The sequence below is a fragment of the Cheilinus undulatus genome, linkage group 9, assembly GCF_018320785.1.
Source record: "Cheilinus undulatus linkage group 9, ASM1832078v1, whole genome shotgun sequence".
NCBI classification, from domain to species: Eukaryota; Metazoa; Chordata; class Actinopteri; order Labriformes; family Labridae; genus Cheilinus; species Cheilinus undulatus.
Genome location: NC_054873.1, coordinates 11,812,944 through 11,833,638, shown reverse-complemented (window position 1 = coordinate 11,833,638; position 20,695 = coordinate 11,812,944). Strand labels below are relative to the sequence as shown.

The following is a 20,695-nucleotide window of genomic DNA, read 5'->3' as shown; positions in this document are numbered from 1 at the left end:
AAATGTGCCTTTCCCAAATCCACACAAATTCCCTAAAATTTCAAAGAAATTACCTAAACTTTTTGTGAAAATTTGTACACATATTTTAAAACTATCTCATAAAAAAGTGCCACAAAAACTCCTTCACACAATCCCCGAATGTTCAGTGAAACTTTATCATGAAGCCTAAATATTCATCTAATGAAACCCAAAAAATTCTCTGTGAATTCCTGAACTTTACAAGAAAATTCTCTGAAATTTTAAAACAAATTGTCCCTCAAAAATTCTCATCAAATTTCTAAAAACATACATTTCCCCGAATTATATGAAAAACAGAAACAAAAAAATTACACATAAATTCCTCTAACTGCCATGAAACTGTCCAAAATATACAAACATATCCTCAAAAATTCCAGGAAAAATGCTTGAAAATGTCCAAACAAATTCCTCAAAATATCAAAATTAATTCCCAGAAATATAAAGGCTCACCCAGAACATCTCATAACAAACCTTTTCAACATTTCAAACAAATTATTCATCAACAGGCATTCTGGAAAATTATCTAAAAAAAATCTAACAGCAGAAAGCTCAGTCTGAGTCTATTTATCAGCAAGTTTCACTTTCACACTAAAGAGCAGTCAGATAGCCAAAGGTCACCTGTTTGTGTCTGTGTGATAGTATGAAACACAGCAAAAAGAAAACAACTGTACTTTTTCCCCCTTAAGTTTTTTATCAGTAATAACAGAAACATGAAGTGAGTGTCTGTTTTGCACAGCATCTTCATTGGCCTGACTGGGGCTGGAGACAGTTTGTCTTTAGCCCAGGGCTGAAACGACTCATATTACAACAACTTAAAACAAGTGTTTAAAGATGTGTTTTTATAAACTGATGATTTTCTTGTTTTAAGTCCATGATGATTCAAACAAGCAGGCTGTGGAGGTAAACGAGGTCAGAGAAGCAGCTGTAGACTCTGCAGTAGCTAAACTTTGCTGGCTCTACTGCTAAATAGAAGTTAAAGCAATGACAAACATGGTACCGTCGACAAATCCTTCACAATAAAAGTTTGTTTTTCCCCAAAGTGCTGTTGTTTTGAAGGCCGTCATCAGGAAACGTGGTGTTGTCCCTAGCAGTTTGACACGCCTCGGGCAATGAGGAGTGAAACGTAAACTACAGGTTCAGTTTTAAAGACGTGAACAAAGAGAGTAATATAAACCTCTGTTGTGATCTTAAGCATCGATATGACTTAAATATGCCATCACAGGGTTGTTATAGAGGGAGAAGGGGGCTGTAATCCCTGAATGCATTTAAATGCATTACCTCTCCTTATTTTGTAATACAGGATATAATACTGTTACCATGATTGGCAAAAACAGTACCGTGATATGACATTAAGGCCATATCACCCAGGCCTTTCATAAGATGCATTCTTGTGAATTCTTCGGTGAGCTGTCTACGAGATTTTAAAAGTGAAAGATGACTTGTAAAGGCAAAGCAGTGTCCTTATATTCCTGATTATAAGAGAAGAACTGTGGTTAAACTACAGAGCACCTGAAAGGACAAAATAGCATGCAGTTAATGCAACTCAAAAATGTAATGTGTTACTTTAAGGCCTTCTTTGCATCCTGATAAAAATGTCAACACTAACAGCTCTAATTGAATTAGAAAGTAGAATTAAACAGTTTTCAATATGATCATACGGCAGTTGAGCTGCAGAACCAAAATCTTAAATTTGATAAAACTGCAACTTTACTCTATCTTTTGTCGAGCAAAAAAGAAAAAAAAAATCATTTCAGCTTCCTGGGTGTAAATTTTGTTGCTTTTTTATTGTCATCTTTGCTTCTTTAGTGTTTTCAGTAATGCTGTAATGATATTTGGAACATAATCTCTGACGGCGTGATACTACATGTCCCCCGTCTCTCAGCTCATGGTGCTTTTTGGCTTTGCAGGTGTAAGCAGCACGGCACAGCAGGAGCCCCACATACAAGCACACACAGCACCGCCCTCCCCTGCTAGCTCACAGGATCCTTTTTCCGGCTCCTCTACACCTCTGTTGCTTCTCTGAAGACGGCACAGAGAGGGATTGCTTTGTCCCCCATTATGTTTACAGCTCTGTTCATTGTCAAGGTGAAATCTCACATGGCTTTAAACATCACTGTTACAAGGCTTTTCTGATTACATAACCATCAAAGATCAAATTCACAGATCTCCCTTTTTGCTCAGTTAAAATGTGACAAGCATTAATCATTATGCTGTGATTTTAAATACTATAGTCCTGACTGCAAAAAGAGAGAAGTTGTCAGTTATGGCCCTTGTAAAGCCATCATCTGATTATTCTGATGACCTGCTATGTAGATGAAATCAGCTTGTTGATCTTTATTATTTGCTCTCCAGCTGTGCTGAGACCTGATTGTTTAAGAAGCTTCATTTGTCTAGTTATTTCTGTACTCTACCCGGTTGTTTTTTCATGATACACAGAACATCAGATGCTGAACTTTCTCAGAACTTTGGCCTGGTTTTTCTTCACTTTATGTGAAGCTGCATGAAAAATCGCATCTTTTATTTAAACTGACGTCAAAGTTAGCATCTCATTACTTTTTACCAAAGGCCTGTACAACACAAAATCATGTTTAATGTATCCTGAATCATGATCAAAGGCTGACACTTTCACTTATGCTGAGAAATACAGAAGAAAGGAAAGTTTTTGGTTTCAAAATGTTGCAGCTTTAATGCGTCTGTCTTTACGCTCTACCTTCTGAGATTTTCTTCATCAGCAAAATTAAAACCTGCAACCTTCAGGTGTAAGTCACACGGAACAACAGTGATAATCCACTTATAGTATTCTGTAGATTCCTCCTATTTTGCCCTTTCTATTATTGATGTACTCTTCATACCTGCTTTTCTGTTAACAGGAAGTCATATCCTTGTTTCCATTACTTGAAAACGGCCTTGTTCAATTTGCACTTTGACAGGGAAAACCATTTATGAGATGGTGTTAATAATAAATTTAATCTCAATTTACACTTATGAGGCTCTACTAAAGCTTCAAAATGAGAAGAATGATGGCAGAAAAAAAGAAACTCATTAGGTCAAATTAAAAAGGAAAAACAATCTAGTTAATAACTAGTGATGCAAAGATTTACTGATGTTATTACCAAACAATATCCTGACTGTTTCTTTGTTAATAAGCTTAATGTTTTAATCAATACTACAAAGTAATTTTGCCAATGAAGCCTTCCAGATGAATTAAACTGCTGTGTAAAATGGTTTACAAGAGAGTGATCGACAAAGAGTAGCTTTAAGGACGTAGAGACTGATAAAAACTCCAATTATCAGTCAGTTAAACAACATGAAGAAAAATCCATGTTTAAGACGATGGAATCAATATTTGACTTAATTCAGCTAAATTATACTTTAATTATCAAAATAAAACCTAGCACAAAAGAGTAAGGAAATTTGTTTGGTAGATAATTTCTTTGTTGTGACAATAACATCCATATGTGCCAAATCTTCTCTGCCAATGTCAAATAGCTTGTCTGCCATTGACTCTGTCAGTGGAGGCAGAGTGATGGTGGGGAACGGCATCTCCCTCACTGGAAAGACCAGGCTTGTCATCACTGGAGGCAATCTCAATGCAGAGAGATATCGAGATGAGATTCTGCAACCAGTGGCAGTCCCATGTTTCCACAGTGTGGGTCTGAACTCTGTCCTCCATGGTGACAACTCTCGCCCTCACAGAGCGGGGTTTATCAGAGACTACCTACACAATCTGGGAGTGGAGAGGATGGAATGGCAGCCAGCAGTCCTGACTTTAACCCCATTGAACACTTGTGGGATCAGCTTGGATGTGCTGTTCGTGCCAGAGTGACCGGTTGTAGAATAGGATGCCATCTCACAGCAGTGTGTGACCAGTCTGGTGACCAGCATGAGGAGGAGGTACCAGGCTTTTGTGGCTATATATGGTTCTTCCACATACCACTTAGGCTCCTGTTTGTTTAACGAATACACTGTTTGGCATTGGCAGAGAAAATCTGGCACATTTTCATGGGTGCAGCCCACATACTCAGCTCTGCTGCTCATCCCACAAATGCATGTTCCTTACAAAGGCGGCACCATTTAAAAGGAAAATAAACAGGCTTTCCAACAGTATGAGATTTATTGCCAAGAAGCATTGTTACAACTTAGAAATGACCTACAAAAGACAAATTTCCTTACTTTTTGTGCTAGGTTTAGTTTGTGATTAAATGGTTAACAATTATCTCATTGCATTTTACTACAGTGCTATTTGAATGCAGAAAAAAGGAACCATGAGTGTGTGTTTGCATACTTTCTGCTCATACATTGGGCATATTTTATAAATTATGCATTCACGGATTAACTTTTTATCACAACTTGGGCAGTGTTTTATAATACATTGTAAAACTGTATGTTGCATGGATCCAATGCTCATAAAACAATCGATCCTGTGCAAAGCCTTTGTTTGTATCTTAATGTAACGTCCTGTCTTCATCAGTCAATACTAATCAATAAGGGCCTTGAGGACTTCTCTTAAAATCAATCAACTGGTCAACCACTGACCAAAACTGTAGACACTGATCTTAACCTCAACGGCTTCACCTCAACTTTTAAATATTCATGCAGTAATGTCTATGGCCATGGTTTTTTAAGGCAATGAATTATACTACTTTTTTAAAAATAATAAAGGTGCAAGGAATTACTTTGATTTCAGCGCAAATCTCATCAAATTAATATTACATTTAACTAATTTCATGCATATATTTTCATCAAAAATTGGTCAAATATACAAAACATTCCTTGTTTCTAGAAGGCATCTGGCGACCCCCTCTCAGTGTCTCATGACCCTGAGGGGGGGGGGGGGGGGGGCTTGAATCCCAGGTTGAGAACCACTGCCTTAAATAAATCAACCTAAACGAGGATTAAAGGTCAAACATGTTACCTGTGTGTCCATTCTGAGCAGCAGCAAACAAGGCAGAGGTTTGGTTGAGGTTGTGGTAGAGGTGGTGGTCTTGGTCAAGTAGATTGGGCTTGTTGTCCGTTGAGTTGGTGGTAGAGTTGGTGGACGTGGAGGTGGTTGTAGTAGTGGTGGTGATGGTGTTGGTGGTCAGGTCTGGTTGGTTAAGCAGCATTGACAATAAAGTGACATTTCCCTGGGAAGCAGCTTGGGGTAGCAGGGGGCGCCCGCCGTCCAGGGCAGCAGGCCCACCGCCACTTAGAGAGGAGACTACGGAGGGACACCAGCCTGCAGGGGGGGAAGGAGGAGCAAGGAGCAGCACAGGTTAAACTAGGAAGAGGAAGAGCAGGAGGAAGAGGAAGCTTCTAGAAGTGCTGAGCATGGGAGAGCAAAGGTGCAAGTATTTGGACGAGTTGGAGAGGACGGAGAAAACACACTTCAGTTTAGCACACACTACGATACAGTCTCTTTTGTCCAAGCAGCAGCCAGTGAGGCAGTGCACCCATCCCACAGGTGGAAACAAAAGCAGTGGCTGTATTAACCTCAGCAGATGGCTGCTTGTTAACAGGCCAGTTAGCACAAGCTCGTGTCGTGCAGCAAACATACTGCTCAAAATCCTTGTACCTTTATTTAACTTTAAACAGAGTAGGTCTAAAATAAGGTAAGTCAGGAAAATTGGGCCTTCTTCTATATTTAACCTTTCTGTCTAAAATGTGACAGGGTAGCCATAACCAACAGAACAAAGAGTCTGTGGTTGGATCTTACCATCATATATTCATGAACATTGATGCTAAATACAAGCAAATGCACTTTGTAAAGAATAATAACGTCAGGGTGTGGAGCAAGAGTAATTTATGAACAACCTCAAATATATGAAGGCTGACTGTTTCAGTTGCATTTTCACACCAGGCAGAAACACGATGTCCACTGCAGCGTCCACTGCTTGCTTCTTATCTTGATTTAAAGAGTCTTTATAATAAAACTCAACTCAGTAAGAGGAGAACAAACAGTAAAGTTTTCTCTGTATGGATGAAGCAACACATTAAGGGAGAAAAGCTGTTTTGAAATGATGCCCCCAAGATATGATAGCTCACAGAGACAAGCACTTTTCAACAGTTATCCCCATCATTGTGTCAAAATTAATCATTTAAAGTAAACATTGATTCACCATTTTGTAAATTTATCATGTGAGGTGTGAAGCTATTTAGATTTAATAAGAAACCCTCAGCCCCAAAAGGTTTAGGGCTAAACATGACATATCAGTGTTGTCTTTAGCTCTTTTTAAAGAAAGACAAAAACAATTAAAATTTCATTATGCTTTCAAGCTTGTTTCAGCTGCACACATTCTGGATTTAGTGGGAAATAAAAGGGAAGGTTTAGACTAGCCGTTCTGCTAGTAGTGAGGGTAGGTGCTTTTTTCATTAACCACAAAATCAAATAACCTCTAAAAAAGAGGCTATCCGGTGAACTTCTGCAGCCCAAAGCTATTCTTGGCACAATCCCGTGTGGAGGAACGTTATTTTATGAACAAATCAGTGGGATTATGCATGGATTATAGTGGGATTAAGGGGATGCAGGTTATGCTACATACTAGGGTTTTGTTTTATCCTTAGCTGGAGCTCATCCAGTCAAACTGTAGTTAGGGCTTATGTTACTTAACTCCACCTGTAAGATCATCTTTCCTTCATATCTGCTACGGGAAGTGTGTTAAACTAAAGCTGTGTAAAATTTAAAGCTTGAAAGTAATAAGAGATTACAATTCCTTTAACCTCCTTAAATGTATAACTTTTTAAACTACAGCAAGCTAACTAAATTTTTTTCAGGTGTCTAGCTTTGCAGAAACTGTACACAGAATGCAGAATAATTTCTTCTGTATTGCATCACTTCACCATTTATTTACTGTATGGTTTTTCTTATCAAAAAAGTTAATTACACTAAATTGACCACATTTAACAGTTTGATTTGATCACAAATATGTACTGTATTGTGCTTTTTGTATGAGTGGGTCTCAACTGTAGGGTTGGCCTTTATTAGACATGCATCCACATATTTTATCTGTGATAACAGGTATATTTTGATGGTTTTGTCCACTTATTTATCTTGTAATCTTGGCATATTAAAACTGTTTTTCCAAGCTTAAGTATTCATTTCTTCATATTTCTAGAAAGCAACCAAAATTTGCAATATTATCAAAGGAAATGATACACCAGATTGACTGTTTTGCATACATTTCATTGGATATATTTCACATCCCTCCAGGCAACAGCCATTGCTGGTGTTTTGGAAGAACCTTTAAAAGCTCTTAAAGGATGACTGGATAAATTCCCGTCTGTCACGTTCATTACAGAGCAACAAAACATATGACACTGTAGGCGTGTGCAGCCGCCAAGGAGGAAACCACATAATGCATGCTTGGCAGATCCAAATTGAGGCATTTTTTGTTAAATGAATTTGAATGGTTGAAAATTTGGGAAAACTGGGTTGCCGTTTCTCATTGAGGAGATCCCGGCAGCTCCTGAGGCTAGACTAGTAAAGAACCACTGTGTTATGTTGTGCACATTTCCTGATAATTCTGCCTGACATTGCTGGCATTTTTGGAAACTTGGAGATCCCCACTAAAATCTTCAGTCTCTTGACAACAGTGTTTTTGCTGCACAGCCAAAGCTTTAAAATACCAAAAGTACCACAAGATTTCAGAGTTAAAAGTTAATCAAACGTTTCCTCTTGAAATTACACACCTATTTAAACGTCAAAGTGGCATACATCTATATATGCATCTCAAACATTAAAAATATCATGAAAAAGTTCATTTTTCCCTGTGATTTAATTCAGGAAGTGAAACTTCCTAGAGCCATCATTACAAAGGGAAAGACATTTTTTGTTTAAATCTTGATGATTATGGCTTACAGCTCAAAAAAATCAAAAATCCACCCTCAAAATATTAGAATATCACAAAACATCAATCCAAAAATGGGTTTATAATACAGAAATGTTGACCTTCTGGAGAATGATGCTCATTTATGCACTCTGTATTTGACTGGAGCTCCTTTTACACGAGTGACTGCATCAATGCAGTGTGGCATGGAGCCAATCAGTCCATGGCACTGCTGAGGTGTTATGAAGCCCTGGTTGCTCTAAAAGAAGCCTTCAGCTTGTCTGGATTGTTGAGTCTGGTATCTCTCATCTTCCTCTTAACAATATTCCAGAGATTCTGGGGTTCAGGTCAGACCAGTTGGCTGGCTAATCAAACGCAGTAATACCATGGTCAGCAAACCAGTTTCTGGTAGTTTTAGTTGACTCTGGACTTGATAAAGCACAGTGAAACAACAGCAGCAGATGACATGGCACCTCAAACCATCACTACTGTGGAAACTGAAAACACTGGACTTCAAGGACCTTGAATTCTGTGCCTCTCTGATTTTCCTCCAGACTCTGGAACCTTGATTTCCAAATGAAATGCAAAATTAACTTTTATCTGAAAAGAGGACTTTGGATCATTGAGCAACGGTCCAGTTCTTTTTCTCCTTAGCCCAGATGTGATGCCTAACACATCTGGTTCAGGAGCGGCTCAACACTATGAACATGACACTTGTGGTCCATTTCCTGGACCCGTCTGTGTGTGGTGGCCATGATCCACTGTCTCCGGCCTCAATCCACTCCTTGTGAATTTCTCCTAAGTTCTTGAATCTGCTGTTTGACAATCCTCTGAAGACTGAGCGCATCCCTGTTGCTTGTGCATAAATATGCTTTGATACAGCCTCTGAGAACAGCCTGCCCTTTCAGCAGTGACCTTCTGTGGCTTACCCTCCTTTTAAAAAGTGACGATGATTGCCCTCTGAACAAAAATCAGGTCAGCAGTCTTCCCCACAATTGCAGTTGTGTGTACTGAACAAGACTGAGAAAATGAAATCTCAGGAAACCTTTAAAAATCACTTTTCCACATTATTCTAACATTTAAGACAGTGGATTTTAGATGTTTGAGAGCCGTAATCATCAAGATTAAAAAAAATGTTTTGAACTATTTCACTTTGTATGGAGTGATTATAGAACATATGGAAGTTAACCTTTTACATGATATTCTGATTGTTTGAGATGCACCTGTACGTTGCTTTTACTTTTCCAGGAGATTAAATCAACAAATGAAGTTTGTTGCAGCCTGGACAAAAGAGTCTGTCAGTGATCAGACTAATGGCAACCTGATAGACAGCATTCATCTTTTTAGGACAATCACTCATCCACTGCAATCACAAATAGGACAGTTAAATCATAAATATTACTTAGAAAGGCGTTGCTGGAATTTAAAAGCATTATAAGAACATTTAGATGAAGAACAGAAACAAAAGCAATTACTAAACAAAACACCTTTTCTAAAACTACATACAGCTCTACCGATGCATGAGAAACTAAAGACTACATGGGTTTACATGGCTGATGTGTGCTGGAAAAGGTAAGAGAAGGGTTAGAAAAGGCAGACTGGAGAATTTCAGTGCAGAAAATGAGGAGAAATTTGTCTCACAGATTTGAGAGAGATAGGCCAACACAGTGAGGGTAAAAAGCAGCAGAGAACCTCAAGGATGGAGATAACGGTAATATTTCAGCCATTGTGGTTGCATTTTCTGTCTGGGTGGATAGTTGCAGGGAAAACGAAGAGTGTTAAAGGTCTTTAAGCCATCTCTTCCAGCTGACGGGTGAGATTGCGGACCTGTATTTGACACTGTGATAAATCTGTCAAGGACATCGCAGAATTTTCTGAAAGTTCTCCACACATAAAAGCTGGAGATCCATCACTTGCATTAAAATGGAAAGGTTGGAGGCACTGGTGTGACCCAGTTTTTACTGGAGAGCGCTGTGTAATAACTAAGATATTATGCATTTAAATTTACATAAGCCTGCATCTGCCCTTTAAAATGTCAGTGAATAACATATAGAGGAGCGCTCTTCTGGGACCGCTCAACATTTTCTTTGATGGGTGCATCAGCTGAGAAGCAACCGTATGACAATGAATAAAACACCAGATTAGTCTCAAGCGTTTTAACGGAAGAGGAACTCACTTTGTAGTTATTCAGGGTCTGAATGACAAATATTTACAAAAGGTTTTGGTATTTCTCCAGTACTTTTCAGCAGCTGACAAAGGTCTATCCACTATCCTCTAATGTGCTCCCTTTGTACATCTGAAAAAGTGTGTTTTTTAACAAACAAGCTTGTGTTAATACTCAAATCATCTAAAAACATCAGTGAGAAGATCTCTATAGAGACAAACATGTTTTGGATCTTTAAAGATATCAGTAAAATTCTAAAGATTATTTTGTAGAGGGAGTGGTGAACATGCATCTTGGATGTTTAAAGCTGTTAAGTTTCTGTTATTTTTCAGTTAGTGCCTTTAAAGAAAGCTTTAAAAGGGTCTTACCTCAACATAAGAGCTCTATACCTAAAGGAATACTTTACTGGCACTAATAATTACAATCTGAGCCTGCCAGAAGAACTTTAAGTGGACTCGCTTTAATGGGGGGCATTTCCCTTAAGGTTAACACTGTAGACAGAGCAAGGTTTATGCAGCAACTCGCTCAAGCAATGTACCGGAGAAATTCCTGAAGCTGTTGCACGCTTTTGTCATTTTCTCACTAAAATGTATAAAATTTATGTCCAGGCTTGATTAAGCAGGCTTTTACTTTGAAAAGGGCAGATTGGAAGTGATCTTCCCTGCCACATATTCTACAGATGTGGAAAAAGAAAGCTTTGTCGGCAGTGGAATTTTGGAGAACAACTTTAAGAGACCAATGCATTTCAGCTCTGGGCTTTCATCAGCGTCAGGGAGAAACACAGCACAAACATAATCTACTGATATGGATGTACACTTCTGCTAATCAGAGGTAAATATTACTTTTCATAATTTTGTCGTCTATTTTGTCAGAGATAAGCCTGCTGGCTGTTGACCTCACAAGACACATCTTTTATAATCTGATTTTATGCACCCTTACATGTGTGCTGAATAAATAAATACATAGAGAAATATTTGGCTTGCAGAAAGATAGATGACCTTTAATTCTCTAGATCCTTGTTCTCAAATGCTAGGTCAAGACCCAAAAGGGGGTCGCAAAGCCACAATGGAAAAAGACATGTGGCAAAAAGTCTACGACATGCTTTTATTTTGAAGGATATGTCTACCTCTCTTTGTTCCCTTGCATCTTTCGCTTTGTTTTAAATCACAACTGCACCATTTTTCATCCAAAACGTGATTTTGTGATTAAGAAATCTGGGTCGTGATGTTACATCAAGGAGGTGGTAATGGGTCCTGACTCTAGACCATTGGTGCCCAACCTGGGGCCTAAGATCTTGGGGGGGGGGGGGGGGGGGGGGCGGGTGTGCAAGGCTTTGTCTGCTCTGAGGCTGCCAAAATTAGGTTTGCAAATATTGACTAAAACCACAATAAAGCAGTTATTAAGTAGTTTATACAAAGGTCGTTTGATAAGAAACGCATGCACAGGCTTTTTAGGGGATTAATCAATGAAACAATTAAAATCTATGTTGATTTTTATTGGCAGTGTATCAATATTTTGTCTCGCTTGTGTCCGGGGGGTCTCCACCTTTCTTAGGTACATGTAGATGGGGCTCAAAGGAAAAAATGTTTGGGAAACACTGCTCTAGATTCTTCAGGCGTGAGACGCAGTGGACACACGAGCAGTCTGAAAGCCAAGCAAACCAAAAATCAAAATCAAGCCATAACGATGGCAAGACATAGTGACAATGCTCCCAGTCTGAAACGGGCTTTTGTCCTTATTTTCTTACAAGTAGGTCAGTAGGTAGGCATTCAGATTGTGAAAATTAGTTCAATACTGATATTCAGAATAACAATTTAGCTGACTGTTCGACTGATGTTTTTCCACGACTTCCTTTGGTGCTACACCCCCACTTTGCAAGCATTTTCCCTTCTGTAGAGTTATTCCAGCGGATGATTTCTTCTTCTAATCTCTTATTTGATCATAGTACCAAATGGCAGCTTCAAACTGACTGAACCCAACACATAAACATTGACAACTGATGTCTGTCCAGACGGCTGATGTTTGTAAACAGGGCAGATATCAGCTGATACCAGTGTTAAACAGATGCATCGGCGCGCCCCTATCAGTACGGGACCTGGGCAGTGTGGGAAAGAAATAAAAGCAGCAAGAGAATCAGACAGGTTTAAAATAACCCAAGAGTTAAGTTCAATTATTTTGACAAAATTTACTTTAATGTTGAGCTGAGCTATGGATGGGCAGTGTATGCTTTTTTTGAAAATGACAGAAGTTAACAGCTGTTTGCTTTCATAGGAGTTTGACTGACCTGGTGGGTTGTTTCTGTTTTACTAGACCCTGGAATAAACTTGTAATTCCTTAAATCATTAGAGCTAGAAATTAAAGAGAAACTCTGAAAATAAGACCAAAGCTTTCATAAGCTGTAAACTCTCCAGCACTTCTCAAAGCCCAGCACTAAAAGCACATCAAAAAAGCAAATATACTTAAAGTCATATCAAAGTATCTAATACACAAACAGAGTTGTTGATGACAAGCAGCGTAGACAGGAGGCCAGTGGGACGAGTTAATAGAAACAGGAAGAGTGCAGGCAGTAAAAGAGCGATCATGGCATGCTACATGAGGATGGAAAAGTGGGGGAAGGGGAGGAGAGAGCAACCTCTGGCATCAGCTTCAGAGAGGATAGGGGTTACTGGTAGGAAGACCTACAAACCCATCCGAATACAAGAGAGGTGAGACGTCTGGTGGTTTGCCTCAGTTCACCCTGACATGCTCCTGCTGTACCAAAGCTAACTTTTTAGTCTTTGGAGGACAGTAAGGCACATGTTAGCGACATGTTGTCAGTGTTCGCTGCTGGAGCTAGAACAGATGGAGCTAATGTGACAACATGTGAGGAAAAAGGTGTCCAAAAGATGGAAATATTAAGGGCAAAGAAAAGTAGAAAAAGGCAGTAACAATAAGAGGAAATTTATGGTTAAAGGGTCATACACTGAATTAGCCCATGTGCTAAAGAGGGTATGCACTGACGTCACTTACAGTGTGGGACTGCTGGGTTGAGTGGCAAAACATTCTAAAACATGACTGCTGAGCAATGGGAGATGGATGATAGGACTAATATCCACTTGAAACAGTGGTATTTGGACTCTAGAGAGAGCCATACTCTTTATTTAAGACCTAGTGGACCATGGACATTGATAAATTACACGTGTTATCTTGACATTAATATGGAGCTTTTCTGAAGTACTGAAAGCAGAGCCTGGAGGCACACATCAGTTAATCAGTGATGGATGTAAACTAAACTAATGTCAAAGATTTGTTTATGCCAAGCTTTAGACCAGTTGTTTCCCTGTATTTCAGGTGTTTGTTTATGTCCTTTTTCTTTAGTTAATCTGTATTAAGATCACTCTGTGGTTGTCAAATCGGTTTACTTCAAAACAAGATCAACATAACCCAACTGTCTTTAATAATCTTGTTAAATTTTAACACCAGCTAAACCACCTGTTTATGTCTGTAAAATTCATACAGTACAGCTTTAACTTTAATATGATGTAGTATAAGCTGTTATAGCATCGGATACACTTCATAAAATGTTAAGAAAAAAAAATCCCGTATTTAATCAAACAGAAATCACATTAATCTACACAGGCTACTTTATTAAACCCTCTGAGCCCTGAGCTATTGTTTTAACCATTGTGTCTCACCTAGACTTATTCTCTTAAAAAGCTTGTAAAACATCACCTGTGGTGCCCAGTCAAGCTCTGAACATTTTTTCAGGACAACCTGGGCATTAAGTGCATGTGGGCTGCAGTAATGTCACTTGAATTTTTAAAAAGTCAAGGGACAATAAAGAGTGGGAATTAAAACTGTCACTTCATGGGTGACACAGTAAACAATAATGGCTTTTTTTTTGCACAAGCTTGATCTCCCATCTCTTGGGGACCAAAAAGTGAAAAACATAATCATTCTGTGACAAAAAAGTCTTAAAAATATTCACATATTTTAAGAAAAAGTCCTTGCGCTTCATTGTATTGGCTGTTTTGAGCCATTAGCCAAAGCATTTTATATCTGCTGAGACAGAGAGGGCCACATCACGGGCTCTCTGTCTCTCCTTTACTCCATTATGAGCTATTCAGACCGTCTCCTCCAGGATCTAAGAGTACAGAAATGCACTGTTTGGCAAAGTATCATGTGACAACGGTACAGCCTGCTATTGGTTGTCATAGTCCTTTTGACAACCATTGTGGCAAAACAATACGAAGGCTGATGTTAAGCTAGCAGCAGAAATAATCATAAATGGATTAAAGAGTTGATAAAATAAGTGCAGTACTCTGAGTTATTGGTGTGAATTTAATCTTTAAATCACCTATAACCTGTGTCTCTTCTTGATGTATACGACTTGTCTTGTGGCTTTATCAATATAGCATTATATCTAAAGATATTTCTATGAACCTTGTTCATCAACTAAGGATCTGTACTGCCCTCGTTGAACACCATCAGGATATATTTATCAAAATGGCGTCTCCTTTCAGCAAAAATAAAGAAGCCGTTTCATGCTTACACCCTACTGGTTTCTGTCACCAGTCTGAAAATTCTGCCACTCAGCGCCTGGAACAGCAGAGACTCGCAACGCCAGTGATGTCACATGCATACCCTCTTTTTTGTAATGCATCTCTTTTATAAACCAGTTTCCCTGTCCCTGATTCCTAGTCTTCGCTATGCTATGCCGGCACCATGGAAAGACAGTTGAGGTGAAGTGGGGAGAAACTGGAGAGAGATGGAGTATGGAGGAGCCCCTTTACCTGATGCTGTTGCCAGGGGGCTGCCTGCTGAGGCACGGGGGCTACAGGAGGATGGAGCACTAATGGAGGAGGAGGTGGAGGGGGGGTTTATGGAGGAGGGGCTACTGACAGTGATGGCAGGGCTGATGACTGGGGGACACTCTGCACATGCTGCAGCCGGCTGCCGCTGAGGGCCCCGGCCAGGCCCCTGGGAGCGAGACGGGGGGCAGGCACCCACCTGAGAGGCCGTCAGGGCTGGGACCAGGTCCAGGGCGGGTTTGGGCGGCAGCTGGGGCGTGGCCGGTTTCAGCCCTGCCCCAGGGGAGCGGCTGCTGTCCCCCACCACCTTGATAGGTGGGTGAGGAGGAGAGGGGGTCTGGGAAAGCCCTGGCTTTTTGGGAGGGATAGGGGGAGGGTTTCCCCGGTCGATCCTGGCCACCGTGGGCGACTTCAGGCCAATGGGATGGCTCAGGCGGCCGGGAAAAGGGCCCCCCTCTGAGGCAGAGTGAGGCAGGCCTGGACGCAGGGGTCCAGCTCCTCCTGCAGGAGGGCTGGTGAAGCGTGAGAGGACCTGTGTGACGGTGTGGCGTGCTTGCTGCTTGGCGGCAAAGTTATCACGGTTGGTGGGGGAGAGGTCACGGGCCGGAGGACTCTGGGATGCTGTGCCATTTTGGTCCTGTTCCTGGAACTTATAGCGGGCCGCCTGAACGCGGGGGCTGACTCCGCTGGGTAAGCCATGAGGGGCTTGTCCCTCTGAGCCATTCTCTGTCTGTGCCAGTCCTCCTGAGCTGCTGTGGACGATCCCCCGACCAGCGGTCTTTGGCAGACTTAGGCCCACATAGTTGGCAGGGGTTGGTTTGACGGGTATGGTGAGGGGGGTCTTCTTGGGACCCTCCACCTCAGTGGGGGGAAGGTCTGTTTGGCAGGCCGCTGTTCGAGAGCTGATGGGCTCAGTCCCTACAGAAACAGAGGTCAGAGCTTTAGGTTTGAGTGGTGGGCTGGTGACAGCAGGAGGTTCTGCACCAGCAGCAGAGGCTCCATCCTTCCCATCACCCTGTTCAGTCCTGAGCCGCTCCACCTGCTGCCGCAAACTGTGGCTCTCGGTCTCCTCGCGGCCCAGCCTGGCCCGCAGCTGCTCCCGCTCTGTGTCGAACTCTGACAGCTGCTTCTCCATCTTTGCCTCCATCTGTTGGCTCCGCTGCCGTTCAGAGCTCAGCTCCTCCTGCAGCCGGCCAGAGGTGCGACTCTCCTCGTCCAGACGGGCCTGGAGCTCGTCGAAGCGCTGCGATTCCTCTACTACCCGTGTGGCGAGCTGCTTACACTCACGCACCAGCATCATGACAATGTGCTTGTTCTTCTCACGCTCGTCCTTCAGCTGCGCCGTCAGCTTGCGATGCTCCTGCTCTAGACTCTGGAGCTGCAGCTTCTCCATCTCAAGCTGGGGGAAGAAACACACAGAGTCAGAAAAAATGACTTCAAGTGTAACAAATCCACAGCTAATGGGTACTTAAAGATCATGACATTTTGGATTTTAGATATATTTAAGTTAATTCAACACTGAGCACTGACATTAAGTTATACATTTTAATCTAGGATTCTTTTCTTGAGTCATTTATATGAAAAAATGTTAAAGAAGCCAAATTTCTACAATCAGATACTTTTTTTAATTGCAAAAAGGACCTTTTCCAGCTTTTGGCTTTAATTTAAGGGCTTTCACAAAAATATAGCATTGACATTTAGTAACTAGTCATTTTATTCAGAGTACCTCCACTACCAGGGGCTCAAAAGTGTTTTCGGCAATTAACTGACAAGCACTGTCACGGCCTGGTGCATGACAAATGAGGCCGATAAAAGGTCTGAAGATGATTTCAACTGTTGAATTGGCATTTCTTAGCTGTTTGACTGCAGCTATCAATATGAAGTCCAAGAAAGAATCAATGCAAGTAAGGAGGCTGCAATTAGGCTGAATATAAACGAATCAGATCCATAGCACAGATTTGAGGGGTTTCCAAATCAACAATTTAGTTCATTCCTAAAAAGAAAAAAAATGCACTACCAGGCTCAGTGACATCACAGAAGACAAGTACAACAAATAATCACAGAATCCTTTAATTGTTGAAAAAAGATCATTATAAGTTTAATATATATAAAGAACAACACAAATGAAATTAGCAGCTAATACTGTACACATTTTGCTTGTAAAAATTATCATCATATTAACAGTAAACATAAACAGTATCAAATGTGCATTATCAAGGGTACATTGTTAACAAGGTTTGTCAGAATACTTTTTTACTACTGTGATACCAGGTCCTTTAAACAACACAATGTCTGTTCAGTCCAGGGCTCCTGATTGATCTAAGCCCTTATTAATAACAACAAATTTGACCAAATTTCTAGTCAAAACTGAGTTTTCATTTCACAGAGCGAAGACTGTAGCTTCCAGCACCTGGAATGAAATCACCCAAGTATGATGGAAGCAGATTAACTAAAGAGGCCAGAGGCCATTAGGCCTGTTTGCGCTGGTGCTGGCAACACGTGCACTGGAACCTGACTGGGTGAAGGAACGTTATCTTCAGTGATGAGTCCAGATTCTACCTACGACAGTTGGATCATAGGGTCAAAGTGCTGAAAAGACACAGAGAATGCTATGCTGACTGCTGCACCGATAGAGCAACATCTCCCTCACTGGAGAAACGAGACTTGTCCTCACTGGAAGCAATCTCAATGCAGAGAGCTATCACAATGAGATTCTGCAACCACTGGCAATCCCAAATCTCCAGCTCTATCCTCCATGATGACAAAACTCACCCCGACAGAATGGGGTTTATCAGAGTCTATACCTCCAGAGTCTGGGAGTGGAGAGGATGGAGAGGCCTGAGCAGTCCTGACCTCAACCACATTGAACACTTGTGGATCAGCTTGGGCGAGCTGTTCATGCCAGAGTGACCAACACAACCACGTTGGCTGACTTGTGGCAAATACTGGTTGAAAAATGGGATGTCATCCTGCAGCAGTGTGTGACCAGGCTGGTGACCAGTATGAGGAGGAGGTGCCAGGCTGCTGTGGCTTTGTATGGTTCTTATACACGCCACTGAGGCTCCTGTTTGTTCAATGAATTATTAAATTTCTGACATGCCTTGTTTCTTCGGACTTTAATTATCCAAACCACCAAACAACACCAAGCAAGAGTCAATAGCAGAATCAGCTGTTAGGCATCGGCAGAGAAGATTTGGCAAATTTTTCATGGGCACAACCCACATACTCAGCTCTGCTGCTCATCCCGAAAATGCATGTTCCTTACAAATGTGGCACCATTTAAAAGGAAAATAAACATGCTTTCCAAAAGTATAAGAGCTATTGCCAAAGCATTGTTACAACAAAGAAATGACCTACCAAACACAAATGTCCTTACTTTTATTCTAAGATCATCTATACTTTTCTCAAATTCAGCCAAATGCTGCAAAACTGATAGGTCGGCATTTTACAGTGCAGATGGATAATGACCCAAAGCAAAAGTAACCCAAGAGTTTCTGATGGTAAAGAAATTGAATATTCTTCAGTGGCCAAGTCAATCACCTGATCTCAGCCCAATAGATGTCCATGGGCTCCAGACTTAAGGACTGTCAATTCCTAAACAATAAATAACTTACTTCTGTGAAACCCCTTACATTAAAACAGAAAGTCTACACTTCAGTCACATCTTGGTTATTTTATTTCAAATCCATTTTGTTGCTGAATAGAAGCAAAATGATAAAATTATGTCCTGTCTAAATACTTACAGACTTATTTGTACCTCAGATGAATCAAAACAAGTATCCGTCACAGACATTTCACACAAACATCATCTGCAACCTTCATACCACCTGTCTATCCTGCAGTCCATCTGGGACATACTGCTAATCTTAGCATAGTGGACGTCAAAGGCATTCAGGAAAATATCATAAATCACCTGAATAACAGAAAAGTTTGAGGTCAAACAGAGTTTTTATTTAATCTGCGATTGAGGGTTGAGAGAATACATACGGGTTTTATTTCAGGGGTAATGTGACCATCCAAATCCTAACACTGAGTCACCCGTTAGTCACGAAGCTAAAATGAGGCGGAAAGATTTTCCTCGAGAAGAGCAGAGATTAATCAAATGAGCCAGACAAAATAGCTTGATTAAATAGACAGGCAAGATTATGGATGGGTGAGTGGATATTTACACAAATAGATGCTTTCTAAGTCCATGGAGTGGGTTTGGGATGGTCTTATTTATCCATTCAGAGAGACACATTGTCTGTGCATACGCTTGAATTTCGATGACTTGTCAAAGCCCTGGCCTCTAAATCTGGAGCATTGCTGCTATTGTTAGCTCGGAGTCTGTTCCACAGAGGGTGACAAGGCTTAACCGGGGCTCTCCACCCAATCGCTGAGACACAATCGCTCTAACAGGCCTCAAACAAAAGAGCTGACACCCTGAGACCTGTGTCCCAAGCTAGACCCCCTCCCTTTCCCCGATGTCCTCAGCTTCTACTGTTTGAAACCATCAGGGATTATGTATCACAACCAGCTGAGGCAGACGAGGAGCGAGGGGTTAATAAGCAATGGGGAGCGCAAAGGGAACTCCAGTTGCCGCTCAAAAGGAGGTGCTATGACTAGCTGCTAATTGGGTGAGGATTATGTCTGCTGTAAGTCGGCCTAATGCCTCTGAAGAGCAAATTTAGGGAAGCTGTGAAGGTGGCGACACTCCAGGCAGCATAGATAAAGATTAAGAAATGTTTGAAATATGTTTCTCAATGAGCAAAGAAACCATCCCAAATGTTGAGGTTAGGACCCAAATGCACTGCTGGGAAAGTAATTCTAAACATTTCAAAGTCTTAAGCTCTTAAAAGGCTTATGTGGTTGGACTGAAACTAGTTGGATGGTCAAAAAATGTTTAAAAACTGTCCACACAGTTGTGATACTGAAAATTCAGGGAGCTATGTCAACATATACTCCCTTGGTATGCTTGTCAGAGGCTAGGCAATAAAAGAAAAAGGTGTGTGCACCCCTCTACACATAGAAACACAATGTAAACATATTCTACTGATGTGGGTATGCATATCTGTTAAAACAGGGTAAATACAACTCTATCATTTTCTTGTCTAGTTTGGCTGAGAGGTGCACACAGCTTGTGGAAAAAATAGGCAAGCCTTTAGGAGACTGAATGTTTGCAATTGACTTTTTCATGGTAAAGTAAATAAGAACATGCAATCTCCCTATGTACGTCAATAAGATAGCTTCATTCTCTCATTTTTTGAAATGCAGTCAAAGATAGATTTTGCTACTTTTGGGGGTTTTGCACAAACAAAAATCATGATTCCTAGGCTGCATTAATCTAGCAGTAATAGTAATCATCATAAACCTTCAATTACAAAACACTTATATGCGTGTTGCCATAAAAAGAAGCAGTGTTCACTGATTAACTGCAGTCTTTCTGCACTATAGAAAGGGAAAAACACAGATATTAACAAAGTTTGTTATGAAAAAGAGGTTATAGTGTTATAGTGGAATACACAAAAAATCACGATAACACAAGGGTTGAAGGTAGTGCATGAGATAAGAGGAAGTCATAGAAAAAGAGTTTTTAAGTAAAGGAAAATCATAACAATACATATAGATGACTATCTTTTTAAAAACACTTTGGTATTGCTGTGCATTTTTCATCCATCCATCCATCCATTCACCCATTCATCTGATTGTCCATCCATCCATCCATCCATCCATTGATTCATCTGATTGTCCATCCATCCATCCATTCATCTGATTTTCCATCCATCCATCCATCCCTCCATCATCCATCTATCCATCCATTTATCCAATTGTCCATCCATCCACCCATCCATCCATTCATTCATCTGATTGTCCATCCATCCATCCATCCCTCCATCCATCCATCTATCCATCCATTTATCCAATTGTTCATCCATCCA

The 20,695-nt window shown here is 40.8% G+C and overlaps 1 protein-coding gene across 1 annotated transcript in view; it reads right to left on the bottom strand.

Moving 5' to 3' along the window:
• cttnbp2 (cortactin binding protein 2) overlaps window positions 1-20,695 on the bottom strand; it is a 150,293-nt gene that overhangs the window by 47,729 nt on the left and 81,869 nt on the right. Inside the window, exons 4-5 of the mRNA XM_041795646.1 lie at window positions 14,760-16,176; window positions 4,934-5,236 (exon numbers count right to left, since the gene is read on the bottom strand). Of these exons, the coding sequence (XP_041651580.1) occupies window positions 4,934-5,236; window positions 14,760-16,176 (1,720 nt within the window). The remainder of the gene's footprint in view (window positions 1-4,933; window positions 5,237-14,759; window positions 16,177-20,695) is intronic.